General features: G+C 39.9%; 1 protein-coding gene across 2 annotated transcripts; it reads right to left on the bottom strand.

The window, feature by feature from the left end:
- Positions 1-129: 129 nt before the first annotated feature.
- Positions 130-17635, bottom strand: LOC120671351 (CHD3-type chromatin-remodeling factor PICKLE-like). Of its 2 annotated transcripts, XM_039951649.1 has the most exons (31): positions 17114-17635; positions 15786-15920; positions 15550-15698; positions 15311-15472; positions 14588-14799; positions 14361-14456; positions 14143-14279; positions 13840-14055; positions 13607-13714; positions 12835-12885; positions 11820-11919; positions 11437-11579; positions 11254-11357; positions 10107-10245; positions 9843-10012; positions 9699-9765; positions 9472-9597; positions 8467-8567; positions 7886-7964; positions 7083-7274; positions 4653-4794; positions 4457-4559; positions 3973-4047; positions 3076-3137; positions 2933-3009; positions 2492-2622; positions 2167-2296; positions 1942-2079; positions 1673-1802; positions 704-768; positions 138-607 (listed from the first exon to the last, which is right to left on the bottom strand). In XM_039951649.1, exons 1-31 carry the CDS (start codon positions 17270-17272, stop codon positions 320-322), a joined length of 3987 nt encoding a protein of 1328 aa, XP_039807583.1. In that variant the 5' UTR covers positions 17273-17635; the 3' UTR covers positions 138-319. The 2 variants fall into 2 exon arrangements, with proteins under 2 accessions (XP_039807582.1, XP_039807583.1); XM_039951648.1 differs by having other exon boundaries at positions 130-607; positions 2933-3137; positions 17114-17634.
- Positions 17636-17801: the final 166 nt, after the last annotated feature.

Raw genomic sequence — 17801 nt, forward strand, 5'->3', positions numbered from 1 at the left:
GTGACATGTTCACTGATTTCTCGATGTCGATTTCAAGGCAACATATGAATATCCCATAGGGCATAGGCTTCCTCGTCACGAAATGACAGACGTGCGTTGCGTGAGTAGAAGTTAAAAACATACCACAAAGGAAAACGAAACCGGATAGATTTTTTTTTTCTTTTAACCAGATAGTATTTAGCAGAACGGTTCGTCGGTAAGCATTAGAAGTAACCAGCATAAGGTTTACTTTGATGCTACAATATATGGTAGATCCTGATCACCAGTAAAAAGTAAATTAACGGGAGTTCCCTTTCCAATCACTCTGCAACCTTACACGTCAACCGTCGATTTCCATCATGTCTGGCTTGGCACTTGAAGACTCGCCATTCCCTGCCTCAGGGCCTGGATCTTGCGGAGGTGCAGCAGCTTCTTTGGAGTTGGCATCTACCGCTTCCTCTTTGATGGCACTAGCAGTGCCATTCTGTTGGGGTTGCAGGGCCTGAACGACACCCTCGCACAAAGTTTCAAACTGATGAAGGCTATTCGCCAAACTGGAAGATGCGGACTTGACACCAAAGAACGAATTGAGCGCAGAAGCACTGCTGTCTTCAAGCAAGCCACACATCTGCAGAGCATACACAGACAGGTTAAACCGAGGAAAAGAAACCATGTGTGTTCACTCATGGGTTGTGACTAATGTAAACTCAGCTCCACAACACACCTTATTGTAAAGATGGGGAACTTGTGACTGACCGCCGGTGCCATCAGGAGTCACTTCATTGGTAGCTGGAAACGAGGATCCCAGTTACAAAAAATAGAAAAAATTCATAGTACATGTCGACAACATCACATTTTTAAAGGTGGCAGAGTACATAGGACAACAGCCATGCTTAGCATATGATTAAAATGATGACAAACATGTTATCTGTCCCTTTCTGCATTGATGATGAAGAGAAGGAATATTTAGGGAATAGCAATGTTCAAAAAGGCGGAATTAGGCGGCCGCCTAGGCGCGCTTAAGCCCTAGGCGAGGGGGTCCCGCCTCGCCTATGGGGGTAGGCGGTCCCCTAGGCGGAGTGAACGTCGGGCGGCGCTGGGGGAGGAAGCGACGTCGGCGGCAGAGGCGCAGGTGGAGGTGCGGACGTCCGGTGGCGGCGGCGGAGGTGAAGGTGTGGACGTCGGGCGGCGGCGGACGAGGCGGAGGTGGAGGTGCGGATGTCGCGGTGGCAGCAGGGACGGCGTGCGGCGGCGGAGGAGGCAAGGCTGGCGGCAGCGGAGGAGGAAGAGGAGGCAGGGGCGAGCGGGCGGGCGAGCGGAGGAGGAAGAGGATGCAGGGGCGGGCGGGCAGGCGGAGGAGGAAGAGGAGGCAGGGGAGACGGCCGGAGGAGGAAGAAGGAGAGCAGATCCGATCGGGGTGAGTGGATAAGGGGAAGGCTGTGAGGTGGGCTGGGCTTATTTAGTGGGCTTTTGTCCAAATTAGGCCCATTGGCTGTTTATTTTTCCTTTTCTTTTAGAGATATATGTATGTATATGGCAAGATATACATGTATATGTGTGTACGTGCTACCGCCTAGCAAATCGCCTTGAAACGCCTAGGCCCGCCTAGGCTTGCCTAGGCTCTAGGCGGTGACCCGCCGCCTAGAAACCGCCTAGCGCCTACTTGAACATTGGGGAATAGGATTTCACTTACAAATTGGCTCAAGATTTTGCAGTTCTTGCAATTCCACCAATAATTCATTGATATCTCGAACAGCTGGAGCATGTCCAGCTGGAATACCTTGTTCGGCAATATCATCAGGAACAGGAGTATTTGACTTTATCTGCCAAAAAAACAGAAGTACACCTTAACCAATGTCCCGCAATTTAGGTGCACAATAGTAAAGGAACAGCTAGTGTGTGCTCCCAGGACAATTTAGGTGCGTGTGTTGAAAGGAAAGAAACAAAGCCCCAGCACCGTACCACAGCATATTCCAGATCCAAGCATCTCTCCAGGATATGGTATCTCTTTCTCAAGAACTCAACTATCTTTCTCTGGACTTCCTTGTAATGGGCACCTGCTGCATTCACCTGACCTTCCTGTGCGCCTTCCAGATTTCCCTGGAAAAAGAATTGAAAAGTTATAAGAAACACAATGAGTTACGTCACTTGAAAATTAGGAAGAAAAGACAGTGAGCACATACTAACATTTTCCACATTGCTTAACTGAGCACCCATTATTTCATTAATGGAAGGGAGATTCAGCTCTCGTCGTGCAGCCTCAAAAAGCCCATTATTTCTGTCATCTGATATATACTGCCACCTTGCGTATCCATGCCTAATGAAGGGAAAACAAATCAATTATGTTAATACCTTAAATAGTAACTTCTTTACAGCATAAAGACAAAACAAAAATTGGAAAAAAACGCATGCAAAATGATCTTAATATATGAAAGCAACTAAAGGCATTCAACATGCAGATCGTATATTGTAAAACTTATTGTAACAAAGTGAAATGTTAACAGATACATACTTTAGTATCCCTTTCAGTAACAGTAAATCATGTTCCGTTTTCCATATTCTTCCACCAGATAAGCCTTGGAACTCATAGAGTAAGTAATTAGGAAAGAGGTTTGTATTTTTTCCTTGTCCCATGGCAGCCACCTGGAACCACAGAAACATGACAATAATATTAGACAATACAAAGGTTGTCTCATTGATAACAGAATTGCACATTGAAGTACCATTATCAGTGAAATTCTATAAGGTCCAAAGATCTATGAAATTGTACAAGTAATATGCTTCCAGATTATGATAGAGAACAGTCTGAGTTCTTCAAAAGAACACACAAGATATAATACAGAAGTTTAGTTCAGCATCAGTTGCACTTTACATGCGAAAGTATACATAGCAAAGCTTCTTTTACGTTTTAGGTCATGGTAAGATGCCAATACCAACTGAAAGCCACAAGTACCTTCTCCTCAATAAGGGATATGTTTGCTATCCTGACCAAAACATCATCGACACGCATCCCTTCCTTTGGAACACCATCTGCATTCATGCATATAGACGATAAGAATATAGATGGAGTAGTAGGCAGCACTAAGCTCAACTCACCTGAAAAATAGTCTGAATCATTAATGTCCTCAACAAGATGGGCCATGACAAGTTCAGCATATCTGCAAGAAAAATTATAAAATAAGTAAATAAACTGTATGAAAGAAATTGCAAGAAATCAGTTTCAGGACAAAAAGAATTGCCTTAGTGCTTGCAAAATTTGCTTATTTGGTGTTTCACTTGGGAAGCCATTTAGTAATAACAGAAGAGACTTTCTGACTAATAGGCACTATACAAAATTAGGTGCATCCTCAAGTATAGCATATTCTTGTGGGTTCTTCTACAAGGAAAAGGCAATGCTAGAGCTCCATGAGGGGGCAGCATTCCAACAGCTGTTCTGTGTTCATGAGTTACTTCAGCAGCTTCAAGCTTACTCGAATTGCATCTGAGTAACCTTATCAGTTGTCAGTCTATCATTGGCAATTTGGCATTAATTTGCTACTAGCAGACATAGTCTGGCTTTGGTGGCACAGTTGGCTTAACTTGGCATCTTACATCATGATATCACGTCTTTTCTCATAGATAAGGATGCTAGCTATCCAGAATTGCAATATAACTAATAAAACATGAACCCACCCAAGCATAGTGTTGTGTAAGTGCTCAATCTCACTACCAGCATCTGACTTTGTCTCAATGTGTACCTGCCTACTCTAATTACCAATAGGCCTCTGCCGTCACAACATGTGAACTCTCAGATGTCAGAATTCCAAGTTACTGGTTTCTTCACCAAGGGACAAATTCTAGTTCATTATCTATATACCTAGAAGCTAATCAATAAAGTGTAAACTGATTTAGATAATGTCCAACTAACTTACAAAAATACACCTTATCCTTCCTAATTGATGCACAACTCAAAATATTTGGGATCCAATAATATGGAGAGTACATTTCGCATACCTCTGAATTTCCTCAACACTTTTTCCTTTCAGACGATGAAGATACTCTTTCCAGTCATAGTTCTGAAAACCGTATCTGCAATGTTGTGTGGGGTAAATTGCTGACCACAAAAAAACTACATGGTACACATTCATTTTGGTCTCAGTACAACTAGAGAATACCAAAGCATACAACAGCGGTCCCAGGGCAAATATATGCTTAAATTGGACAGGAAATAACTAATTGGTGATAAAGATACAGGTCAGCACACAACTATAGAAGAGAATAACAAAATATCAACACTAACCAACCAATATCAGAAATAGAACCTTGTTAGTGAAAATGTACCCATGGGCAAGAGATACAGATAAAACGGAAATTTGTGAGTGCTTGTTCTATCACTCTATGCAAATAACATGTCGACATCTGGACATAAACTATAAATTCACAGTATTCACTCACCCACAAGACAGGTTTCAGAGGTATCAGACTATCAGTTACTAACCTATTGAGTGTCTGTAGGAACAATGAACGTTGAGCATTGTTGAATCCAAGAACTCTCAAGGTACGTCCTTCACCCTCCATCAATGGAATCAAATCAACATTACCTAATGAAGATGTATTGACATAGTGTATAAAATACATAATATTCATCATGTAGCAATAACACAGTGACAGCATACTCAATATAACTGTCTTACGTGATTTTCTCTTATATTGGCCCCTCCTCCCAGAAACATTTCCTTGCAAATTTGTGTCATTATCTGACACATCGTCCTCAAACGAGTAATCCTCATCCTCTGAGCTTAAGTCATGAATGTCATCCTCATCAGCAGCAGCCATCTAGAGATGATGCGTAAAGAAACAGGGCTCATCAGTCTTTTCCATTACTAATAATGCATATACTCACTCTAAAGTTTAATCAAATTAAAAGAATTGCATTTGCAAACAGAAAATAACAGTACATTCACATATCTCATGGTTGATTAAGAGGTAATGAACTGATGATACTGTGCAGTTGCAGCAAGAAAGATCCGACATGGACCATATTCTGCCTTATTATCATGAAAAACTAAATTAAAAGATTACCTTGGCAAATAGAAGATAATAGTACAGTGAGGTTAGACCTCATGACTAATAACTGAGGTCCCATTAAACCAAATAAGGTCGAAGAAAATAGATTGGCTGTACTTTTGCCTTATTTTCATGCAAAATTATTACGGCTCCTATCAGAAATGTCTTATTAATAAAAATTCTCAAATCTTTAGCCACAATCATTTATAAGTGGAGCATTAGATATTAGGGGGGATTATTATAATGGGAACATATCTAGTGCAAACCAAACCACGGCAAAAAAGTCGTCTAAATTCACCAAAAAAATCACACATGTAGATGATATGATGATACACAACCTTGTAAAATTTCTTGTCCAAACTCGACTTTGTTTGTGAGATATAAAAATAACAAATTTCTACAAATCATCTGGACATGTTTCTGGCTTGAAATTTGTTATTTTTATATCTCACAAACAAAGTCGAGTTTGGACAAAATATTTTACAAGATTGTATATCATCATATCATCTACATGTGTGATTTTTTCGGTGAATTTAGACGACTTTTTTGCCGTGGTTTGCACGGGTTTTCACGAAGTCATGGTTTGCACCAGATATGTTCCCTATTATAATCTACTATCTTTGTTTGGGTATGGTACAGGCCCTATCTATACCACTTGGGGTTCTTACCCCTTCATTCTTCTTAATATATTGATGCGCAGGAGAGCTGCGCTTTCGAGAAGAAATTATAATCTACAACCATAGTATAAATGTTCTTCCACTAAACCATAAAGGGTCTTTTCTCAAAGCATGCTGTATCTTTTTCTTAGTCCCCTTAACGTAAGGAAATACAAAAGATGTGCTTAGACAAAAGAACCTCTGTGTTTATTCTGGTTTCTGTGTGTTGTGAAGAAAAAATAATTATGAGGATTATGATGCAATTTAATTAAAAGCAGCTGCGAAATGTTGGTGTTTTTTTTAGAAACTGTACAGCAGGTGAGGCCCCCACTGTGGTATTTTATTAAAATACAGAAAAAATAAAACAAAACATTACAAAGCACAGGGATGATACAATCCCCAGGGAGTAAGAAACTTCAGGCGTTACACATGGTAACTACTGTACAGTGCTGACCCAATTCAGAAAGTCATCCCTACTGCTAGAATTTAGTCTGTGAGATTGCAGCTTGGCTCCTCAACGAAGTGAGAGGCCCAGGAGTTAATGGAAGGCCTGATGCCCTCAAAAATTAATGCATTTCTCTGCTTCTAGATATTCCAGCAAGCTATAATAAGATCTCCATGAAAAAACTGTTGTTGTTTAATCCTGGAGCTGTCTTCATCATTCAGAAGAAAGGGAGGTTGTGATTCCATTGTATGCCAATTTTGCCCCAGCAAGCTCTAGCAAAGCTGCAGTTGAAGAACAGATGAAATGCTGTTTCTTCAACGTTCTCATTGCACATCACACAGTTAAAATTTCCCCCATCGACATGGTAGTTCCCTCAATAGATTACTTGTTGGTGTTCATTGGGATCTCTGTACAAATTATACAAAGACTGAAAGCTGCAAGAGTTCTTGCCCTCAACTTTACTTTCTTGTGCTGGCACATTTGGTACTTTGTTGTGCTAGCACATTTGGTTGCATAGAAATATTAGAGTTATGGAGGTCGGCCAAGCCAACCAAGTCCATTTTGGGTGGCACACATGAGGTAGCAGCCATCCTAAGGGCCACAGAATGCAATGAGAAAGTAGCATGCGTGCATATCTTTATGGTTAGATTATATGGCTTTGATACGTATATTACCAATATGATCACTTGCATCAATTGTCCTAGTTAGGCATATAAGCACAGTGCTATCATCTCTTTGAGGCACACTATTCGTAATATTAATTGCAACTACAACTGCTCTGCATGGAATCTAAAAGATCTGCTCCATGAGTACTGTAAATTATAACCAATTTGAATCCCTCTTGACAAAATTGCATCTGTTCCCACTTCCCAACCTCAAAACAAAGAATGCAGATCATAAAATAACGGAAAAGAAAAGAGGGCAAGATTAATAATGATAACACTTAGAGGTGACACCTGTTTGCGGCTTCTTTTCCCTTTTCCCATAGCGGTGTGTTCTTCCACTTTCTGTACATCGGATCTATGCTTCAATAGTTCGTCCCAATAGTTTGCTCTTTCAGAGTTTGCAGCTTCAGCTGCAGCCTTTCTCCGTGCCTCCTCCTTTTCTGCCAGAGCCTTTGCCTCATCAATATATTCAAAGTTCGCAACCTGGCATGGGTAACACATGAAGTGAGAACTGTGTTGCTTGCTAGAATATGCCAAATAATCAGAATGCGTTTTTGTCATATCAAGTCATATTATGTGGCATTTTTAAGAATAGACAAAACAAAAATAGTATGACTCTATTAGTAGTATACCATGTTTGTCAAGGAGGAATATTAGAATAAGCATGCCAGTATACATCTGGGAGAAGATGGTAAAACTAACAAGTTAATTCAAATGTGAATGCATGCAATGCACATGCAAGAATACCTCATTCAGCAACAAAAATATAACACATAGGTTAAAAAAAGGGCATACCCAGTGCCGTAGGCTTCCCGCACTGTGCGGGGTTTAATCCGATCAAATATTAATAGAGGCTTTGTTAGCAATTTAAAATGCATTAAGGTAAAATATACCAATAACATTGTACTCAGACCTCACTAGCTCACAGACAAACATACTTATGCAAAATAGAGATGATGTGCACTGCACTTCATCCAATATCATGTGCACATAAGCATTTCTTAGGCAATGTAAACCGCAAAGAATGTCAAGAGCATATAAAAACGAAGAACCTCCTCAAACATTATGCCAGTAATAAAAGAAGACCTTGGTACCTTGAATCCTTTTAAGAATTCATCATCTTCATCATCTTCCACAGATTCTTCATCATCAACTTGGTTACGATCTAACAACCTGTGAGGCCAGTGCAGAAATATATACAAATTGTTTCGTGTAACATTGAACACTGCAGCTTTATATACTTTAAAGAAGCTAAAAGTTGGGGCAGAAATCGTTCAAAAAAAGTTGGGAAGAAAAACTAGGGAATAGTGTTACATAATTCATAAGCACTGCACATAAACAGAATCCATACTATACTCTAAAAGGAGAAGAAAAAGAAGTCCATAATAAAATGAAATTAAACAAACTAAATTGATCACTCTGTATAGGATGATCTCGAGTATAAACTGCCCCTTTAACGCAATAATTTGAATCTTTCTAGGTTTGCAAACATAATCAAAGTAATCTCTGGGCTCCAGTACGTTTTGTAAGCCATTTCATAAATTTGGGAATACTATAAATAAAAATCTTCCCAAGGTGAAGTTAAGAAGTTTACTTCTCAATTGCAGTAAGCCATTTCATAAATTTGGGAATACTATAAATAAAAATCTTCCCAAGGTGAAGTTAAGAAGTTTACTTCTCAATTGCAGCGTCATCATAATGAATTTGGCGAGATTCATCATTCTCATCCTCAAAAAGCTCCTTTGATCCATAGCGTATAATATCATCTAGCTCCTCCTGACAAAGGTTAAAATGCATATTTATTATTTAGTACTGAAAATCAATATGAGAGATTCGCAAGTCAGGCAGAATAGCAAATTGGGTTAACTTGCTTTGTTTGTACATGCTAATGACATGTTCTAGAAGTCGGTAATTCTTAGAAGCTTGAAAGAAGAAACTACATAAGACCGGAGTTAGACCAGCGACTAGTCAATTACCAGCTCCAGCCAAGGTTCAGGAAATTTATGAGAAAAACTCCTGGGTACCGCATTCATGGCATCTTTTTATATTTTGTTGCCGAAGGGCAATTCTATGTAAAGGGACCGACAACCCTGTTATGGTAAGAACAGATAGTACACAGCTGGCCAGCCAAGGGCGAAAGTGGAACACCTGACCCTTGGTCATCATATCCTATCGCTGCCATGCACATAGCAAAGCCCACCAGATCACCCAACCTAAAATAATCTGAGCTGACACATCCACATAGATTATGGATATGAAACCTAAAAGAATTAAGCAACCTCACCCATGTCACACCACAGCTCCAAATCATAAATGTGTAACACCATAGAGGAACTAAAACTTATCTACCTTACTCATACCACCAGTCCCACAAAGTCTCATTACAATTATAAACTTCAATTGACATCAAGAGAAACTACAACTAAATTTACAGAATAATCACCGACCCTAGTACCATGTGGAAGGTTTAAAACCTTGTAAAATGCAATGCAAAGAAAGGGCCATCATAGTAACGGATGCTGCATTTGGGTTCATGCAATGTCAGTAACAAAAGGTAACATGTAACTCAGTCTTGTGGTCAAAACAAGAATTCACACGTAGGTCAGACCATAAAAGATCAACCAAAATTGATGCTTTACAAAATTCCTACCAACCATTAAATTGTAGTCACCATGGTTACCTGATTGACATTATTAGCTTTTGTGAGTCGACCAACAACTAAGTGCTCCAATATCATCTTTTTCTTTGTAAGCTGCATCATTCGCTCCTCAATTGTACCTCGGCTAACAAGCCTATATATCATGACCTGAAAAGAAAAACCGATGGAAGGGATATAAATAAAAATCACCATGAAAACTATTGAAGAATATGCGTTTAATTCAACATAACACTATTAAGGTAAAATACCTTGCTAGTCTGTCCTAAGCGATGAGCTCGTGCCATAGCTTGCAAATCCGCGTGAGGATTCCAATCGCTGCACATACAAAGGTGACAAGTTAAAGCAAACTCATTATATTGACTATTTTTGTCTAAACACAGAGATTTACTTACCTGTCGTAGATAATTACAGTATCTGCAGTTGCCAAATTTATTCCCAGACCACCAGCTCTGGTAGAAAGAAGAAAGCAAAACCTAGTTGAAGTCTTAGCATTGAAGCGGTCTATTCGTATCTGCCTTTCAGCACCACCTATCTTGCCATCAATACGCTCATAGCTCCATTTCTGAAACATGTTTTGTTCGTAGCACAATAAATGAGATGCATTAGTCCGCACCACGCAAAGCTAGCACTATTCACAATGGGAAGATAGTAAGTACCCTGTAACTTAAATAATCCTCCAGTAAGTCCAACATATGCTGGAACTGTGAATAAATTAGAACCCTATGGCCCTGCTCTTTCAGTTTCACCATCATCTTGTCCAGAAGCTGCATCTTACCTGACGAATCTAAAAGCCTCCTACAAATTCAAAGAAAGAAGATAGTCTTAACACCAAATAGAAGAAGTATGGAGTGCAAATACCAATCATAGATTTACTCAAGCTTGAAAGATGACTAAACCCAAATCGGTTAATCCAGTTCAACATCATAGGAACAAATTCAAATGATGTTACTCGGAGATATACTACATATTAGGAAATAAATGCCGTCATATAGGCATTCTATCAGATGGATATAGAAGTTACACTCGAATGAAAATGGCAACTGTATTAACAAGATGTTTATCCTAGCCAAATCGCTAACAAAACAAATGGCGACAATCTCACTTGCATTTCTCATTGACAAATAGAGCACATTCAATGAACAAAGAGAAAGAGGCAGTAGATAACTCCAATACAGCATGGTGTCTTCAGAGTCAAGAAAGCTTAAAAGGTTAGTGATATCAAGTATTCCTATGCATACACTGGCAGTTCCCAGTAATCATAATTCCCAATGCACCAGCAAGAACATTATGGCCTTGTTTAGATGCACTCAAAATTCCAAAACTTTACAAGATTCCTCGTCGCATCAAATCTTTGAACGCATGCATGAAGTATTAAATGTAGCTAAACAAAACAACTAATTACACAGTTTGACTATAATTTGCGAGACGAATCTTTTAAGCCTAGTTAACCCATGGCGGGACAATAATTACCAAATACAAACGAAAGTGCTACAGTACTTTACGCCCAAAACTTTTCGCATCTAAACAAGGCCTATGTAAAAGAACAGCAGCAAGGCCCTACGAGCAAATTAAGAAGAATAAGAATATGATGGAAACTAACATGAAACTACATGGGCCAAACAAATACAACTCAGGTCACTAAAACTTGTCGTTTCAGACAAGTATGATTGTTTTGTGCTAATTCTTCTTGTCTGAACATCATCTTTTTGACCAGAGGTATAGTAACAGCTACAGCAAATATATACTAAATACACATAGAGAAATAAAATAGAAGACAGTTAATAAAGAAGAAGCCTTGTGCACCTTAGACCTTCTTCTGGATTGGCAGGTTCAGAATCAGGTTCATCTGTCATGAATCCATGGCAACAGAGTTTGCGCAGCTCCATTACAACGTTTATTAAAGATATCTGTAACAAGACGATATAGAATTGTAAATTCAGTAAGGCAGATTCAATCGACTACACGAGAACCAAAGCAAGCTATTACTTGTCCACCATTACGACGGGCTAACACTTCATAATTCTTGGTGAGAATCGCCTTATAGTACTCCTTTTGTTTGCGCGTCAGTTCAACTCGTAAAATCAATTCCTTTTTTGGAGGAAGCTCTTTCATAACATCTTTCTTGAACCCTATTTGCAAATGAGTATGGTGATAAGCATTATTTAGAACCTTTTGTGGCAAAGCAAACCCATAGATGGAAGTTTTAACTACAGCATTCATGAATAAAAATACGACTTTAACAATCAATAACTTTGACATCCTTCCAACAGGGGCAGCCAATTAAAAAATCATTCGATTCATTATCAGCAGCACCATGTGCGTGGCAAAAAAAGAAAAGAAGAGAAAAGTGAATTGAAGTAGATTCGCACTTCGAAGAAGATGTGGCTTCAACATTCCGTGAAGCTTCTCAATTTGCTTGTCTTGGTTTATATCCTTGAACTCTTCTTGGAGCTCAGCTATACTCCCAAACTGCAGAGTACATACATAAGCATGTCACATCAGGCTATAGATAGTTTCAGCTTTCAGGAGAGAAACTGTTCTGATAGTAGAGTTAAAACATTTAATGTGACAAGGACTGAGGGGAAGGGAATGCTGCACAAGAGAACCAGGTAAGTGCAGTGCATTGTGCATATATGGCACGTTATGCATCATAATATTTCCTTTACAAGCAGAAAGGGTTTGGGGACCAACAAACTCAGTGATTCAATCAAAATTGTGCCAGTAAGAATTAAAGAAAGCGGGACATAGTCAAACTTGAACCTTATCTAGTCCTATTTTGCCTGCGCCTGCAAAAATGGCTTCACAAGTACTCCCTCCGTTCCAAAATCGTAGGTCGTTTTGGCAAATCTAAATACATAGGTTTTGCTATGTATTTAGACACAACGTACCTCTAGATGCATAGCAAAAGTTATGTATCTAGAAAAGCCAAAACAACCTATAATTTGCAACAGAGGGAGTACTCCAGTAATATATTTGTGAAAAACAATGACAGCAAACACTTCAATTTATGGGGGGTTTCTATCACAAGACTACTTAATAGTATTTACACAGCCATCTGCAGTTAAAAAAATAGTCAAGCAGTTATCATAACAACAATAGCTCCATGGGTGACAATCCATCAGAACAGGCAACCATGGTGTGGTTTACAGAGACAACCATTGCCATCCTAGGCCTTATTGAAGAAATTTCAATAATAGAGTTATCTGTCAGAACTCAGAATATGCTAAACTGCCAGACAACAACAACAGTGTTATTGAGACATTACTTTTTAAAAAAGAATTAAACGATCGCAGAGGACACAGAAGAAAGATCACCACTAACGAACTAAAGAGTGCCATGAACTAAATAAAAATGAGACAGCATCCGAGAAGCAGGAAATCTTACGCTTTCACCCTCAAGGAAGTGCATAAGCATGAAAAGCTCATCAAGGTTATTCTGAAAAGGAGAAAAAAAAAGAACATTAAATTAAACACTTACGACAAAATGGTCAGGATCAACAGACAACAGTGCAGCCAGAAGGAACTGCATATATGCCAAAAAAATCAAGAAGAAAATAAACAAATGAATTGAATGGCTGACAAGTGGGAACTGAAATAAATGAAGTAACCTAGTATAGGATCAAGGTTCACGCAAAGCTGCTACCTAACTCTCAATACGTCATTTGCAGTGCACAGACATGATATCAATAGGATCCCAAATTGCACGTGTGCAGAAAAGTACTCCATTTCTTATTTCACATAGGCAGTTTATTGTGGATTCAATAAAAAATACACTATTAGATAGGTGTGTCCTTTTATGTTTCATGAGGCAGATAGTACAAACATTACTTGAATACCCCCTCATTTGGAATCAGCAAGTAAAAATACAAATTTAGCTACCAACAAATTGCCAGCAAGGAGAGCTAGAAGGTACAAAACTCTGTCGAATTTCTACAGAAAAAGTAGGAAAACTTCAAAATGAGAAAGGAAGGTACAGGCAAATTGTGAACGGGCCTGCAGCCTGCACTGCTTTAGTAGCAACGTTGAGCGATTCTTTTTAAACAAAAGCCATGGAGATGATCTTACCCCACCGTTCGAGTTTTTTTGGTATACAAAAACTTTAAAATGTGAAAGTTTCCACTATAGCTTAGGCATGATAATGTGCATGAAATAGTAACCTGAACCGGGGTCCCTGTTAATAGCACGCGATGTCTGGTGTTATATTCTTTAAGTTGACCAAACAGCTTGGAATCTTTGTTTTTCAACCGATGCCCCTCATCCACAACCTGACACAATATACAGATTGGAAATAAGTTAACTAAACCTTAAAACATGCTATGTATGAACATAGATGGACAAAAATTCTGTCAGATAAATGATGCTGAGACATGACGTGCAAAAATAGAAGTACCAAGCATTCCCATTCTATGTTTTTTAGAACAGCCGAGTCCATGTTGATCATCTCATAAGATGTCAATAAGACATCAAACTTTATCCTTGACTGCTTCTTTTCTTCATTAGATGGAGATGATTTCTTTTTCTTAAGCTTCTTTGATTTATCTTTGGGGTAGTAAAACTCATACTTCCTAATAATTTCCCGAGAAGCAGCAGCTCCAAAATACATTACCTGTCCATAACAAGGGAAAAATTTATTGAGATATGTCTGTCTGAATTACAGACAATATAGACCTCAAATTAGGTTTGATGTACATACAACATTCATTTGAGGTGCCCAAGTTGCAAATTCACGCTCCCAATTTCGTAGAGTTGAGAGGGGGGCAACAACCAGATGCGGACCCCACTTGTCTTCAAAAAGGGAGGCCAGAAAAGCAATACTCTGTATCGTTTTCCCTGCAATTTGGATAATTTTATCTAGATCCCAAAACAGCATTTGAACAAAAAACTTTGTCCGTACAGTAAAGCATCCCTTACCGAGACCCATCTCATCACCAAGGATTACTCGTTTGTCATGATACCACGAATAGCGTAAGAAGTTTAAACCTTCAAGCTGATAAGGATGTAGTGTGCCTTCAATAACCACCAAAAAATAGCATTCATGGAAAAAAAACAGATCCATAAGATTTACAGTCAACTAAACATTAATATCCAGTAATAGTTTGTTAATTAATCGCAGCATACTGTTTATTCATAACACATACCACCAGAAGGAAATGTAGGGCTCTCCTTGAAATGGCGTGACTCACGAGTGGCACTCTTGCCACCAGATTTCTTACGCCTGGACTGGATATCATTAAAGCGTTCGATCTGAGGTTGGAATGCGGAGATGTCAGACTCATTTTCCCAAGTACATTCGTCATATGTAAGTTCCTTCCATTTCACATAGTACTCCCACTCGCCAGTGGAGCTTTTTCTGTTTATAGAACAATGTAGAAAATTTCAATACCAGACAACTTCTGCTAAATGGAAATTAATGTGTGCGTACAAGGAAGATGGTAAGTGGGCATATAAATGGACAAGACCATCATGAATGGAAAAATAGCACTATGAAGATAAAGTGGAAGTAATGGTTTTAGCATGAGTAATTGGGTACAATCACTTCATTCTAGATCATGGAATAAATTTCTTAGTGTCACATGACTTTCATTATTGCTGATTCACGGAACCAATAGGTAATAACAGCCCTACAAATGGAGTGTGCATTGAAAATAACATGTATACCCATTACCTGAAATCTACATGCATACGCTATTCAGTAATTCACCAAAGAAAAGCTGGAGCCAGGACATAGCATCACTAGCAACATAAGTCACTACAAATCTAAAACAAGATTGTATCTGTGTTTTTAGTACCACCAATTCACAATACAAGGTAAAAATAGCCCCATGTATGTAATTTGTCTGTTGATAAATTATCCTGCATACCTGCTAGAAAGGATCCTGTCAACAGTTGTCCACTCCGGTCTAATTGCAATAAAGTCATCATCAGATTTCTCCACGGAATCCATTTGCTTACGGAAGTTATTCAATCTAGTTTTCAACCGAGGGTGTATCTTGGCAGCTTCTAAATATTCTTTTTCTGAAACCCTGGTTTTAAAAGAGAGACGATAATTAATAGTCGATGAGTACAGAGAAAAACAGTTATGCAGAGAGCAAGTAACTACCAAGAGCAGTGAATGTGTGATAATCCTTTCCACTTTATAAGGTAATGCTTCATCTTCTTTGGTTCAGGCTCTGAGGAACTAGTATCTTCGCGAGGGGCATCCCGCATTTCACAATCTAGAATCTTCTCCATCTCTGTCAATGGACTTACCTGAATACAACAAACAAGGTGAATTGTTACACCAACAGTATCATGCACGAATTGAAACTGAGGTGTATGCTGAAGGCAAAGACATACACATTCCGGGCAGCTCCATTTATCAGATGCAATGTTTAAGCAAGGAACCAAGCATTTTCTGTGAAATGCATACGTGCATGTTGAACAAGAGACAAGGTTATCACTTTTTCCGCATCGCTGGCAAGCTTCTTCTTTCTGCACATATACAATAAGGATGAACCAACTAAAAACTACAGGACCATGTAGAATGATATGAAACAAGAAAAAAATACAAAATCACATGAACTAGAGGGGATCAGGAATTGAAGATAGTGCATAATAAACATTTAGAGCTCTAGTGTATAGACACAACAAGGTTCGTTTTTTAACAACATGTCTAAGAATTCAAAATGGTAAGATTGTTGCCTTATTGTTGTTCTGGATTTGATGTAAACTGACAATAAAGTAATAACAAATATGTCCTCTCTTATGATGATTTCATATGGACAGTCCTTACTGAAGCTTGTTATGGAACACCAAGGCCGCATATTGTAGAGCAAACTACTAAGTACTAACATCCCTGCGGGACATGGAAGAATTTACCCAGTTGCACCAAGACAGTTAAGGAATGCATGTTGTGTGTCACATCTGAACTTCCATTTGATTTTGAATTCTGGTAGCACAGTACCAACCAAATTCAACAACATTTAGAACGCAGAACCATAATTCCTCTTCAGAATGCACAAATTTCAATCAGTTAACTTATGCTAACCTAGACGCGGAGTCAGGGTTATTAAAACGATAAAACGACGAAACGAATAAAGGGTAGATTTTAACGAAACGATGGACGTTTTATCGTTTAAACGGACGTTTTAACATTTAAACGTCGATTTCACAAGAACGTTTTCTCGTGAAAACATAACGTTGTTTTAATAACCAGGCGCGGAGTTAGTGTTTTATTACATCTAGAGCTGAATTCAAGTGTCTACGACTAAAATTGTTTGAAGTCGTCTTGAAACTTAATAAACTTTTATAGATCTGTCAAAGCTACACATGGGCCCATAGGTTCAGCTCCGCCACTGTGTGGACCTAATCTCGTGTACTAAGTATCCAACTTGTAGCATCGGATAGCTAAACTCAGCAAAAAAAAAAAGAAGATAGGAAGCGCAATATCACGATTCAACCGCCAGAAGGCATAAAGCAATTATACACTGATAGAAACATTCCAGCACCAGTCAGGCTACCTCAATTCTGAATTCCACGTGGAATTGTAAAACTTATTCCTCCGTCTTTGCAATAGTTGAGCCATCTAGCAACCTAACCCAAATATCCAACCAGAAACCCTAGCAAGACAGCCTCAGCAAAATTGTAGCAAAAGGCACAGAGAAGCAAGGCCCGATCAGCCATACCGCATCCTCGCGCTCGATCCGCTCGGCAGGTGCGTCGTCCTGCCGATCCTTCCCCTTCCCGGCCCCGCCGCGCGGCGGGAGGTCGTCGTCGGACTCGTCAAGCGTGTACAGCGGCCGCCTATCCGACCGCACGCGCAGCCGCTCCACGAGACTGCTCATCGCGCCGCCTCCCCAGCTCGACACGCGACGGGGTCAAAACCCAGCGAGCGAGCTAGCGGCGCCACTCCCTCTCTGCCTCCGCCAAGCTCTCCCTCCACCCCTAGCGCCGCCGCCTCCGAGTGGGCTAGGGTTTGTTTGGGGAGCGGAGAGGGGTGGCGGGGGGTATTTGTACCGCCGGGTGGGTCAGGTGCCGTGTGGGGGAAGTGCGGCGAGAAGCCGAGAATAGAAGGTGACGCTCGGCGTGAGCTGTGGGCGGAGGCGCGAGGGCGGCGAGGGGGAGCCTCTCTCTCCTCTGCACAAGAGAGAGCGGTGGCAGTAGTAACGGCCACTGCCCAGGAAGAGGAGGGACTAGGCCGGTTTTCCGATCTGGACCTTCAACTACACTCAAATTATAGGAGACTCAGGCTCGGGTAAACGTGACACATACGTTCTAAACCAGACCGCTGGGGACGAACAACTCTGGAGTCTTCCCACTTTCCCCTTGCTACAGTTGAGAGGGGCGGAAAAGGGGGGAGCGCTACGGCCTTCT

The sequence above is a fragment of the Panicum virgatum genome, chromosome 4N, assembly GCF_016808335.1.
Source record: "Panicum virgatum strain AP13 chromosome 4N, P.virgatum_v5, whole genome shotgun sequence".
Lineage (NCBI taxonomy): Eukaryota > Viridiplantae > Streptophyta > Magnoliopsida > Poales > Poaceae > Panicum > Panicum virgatum.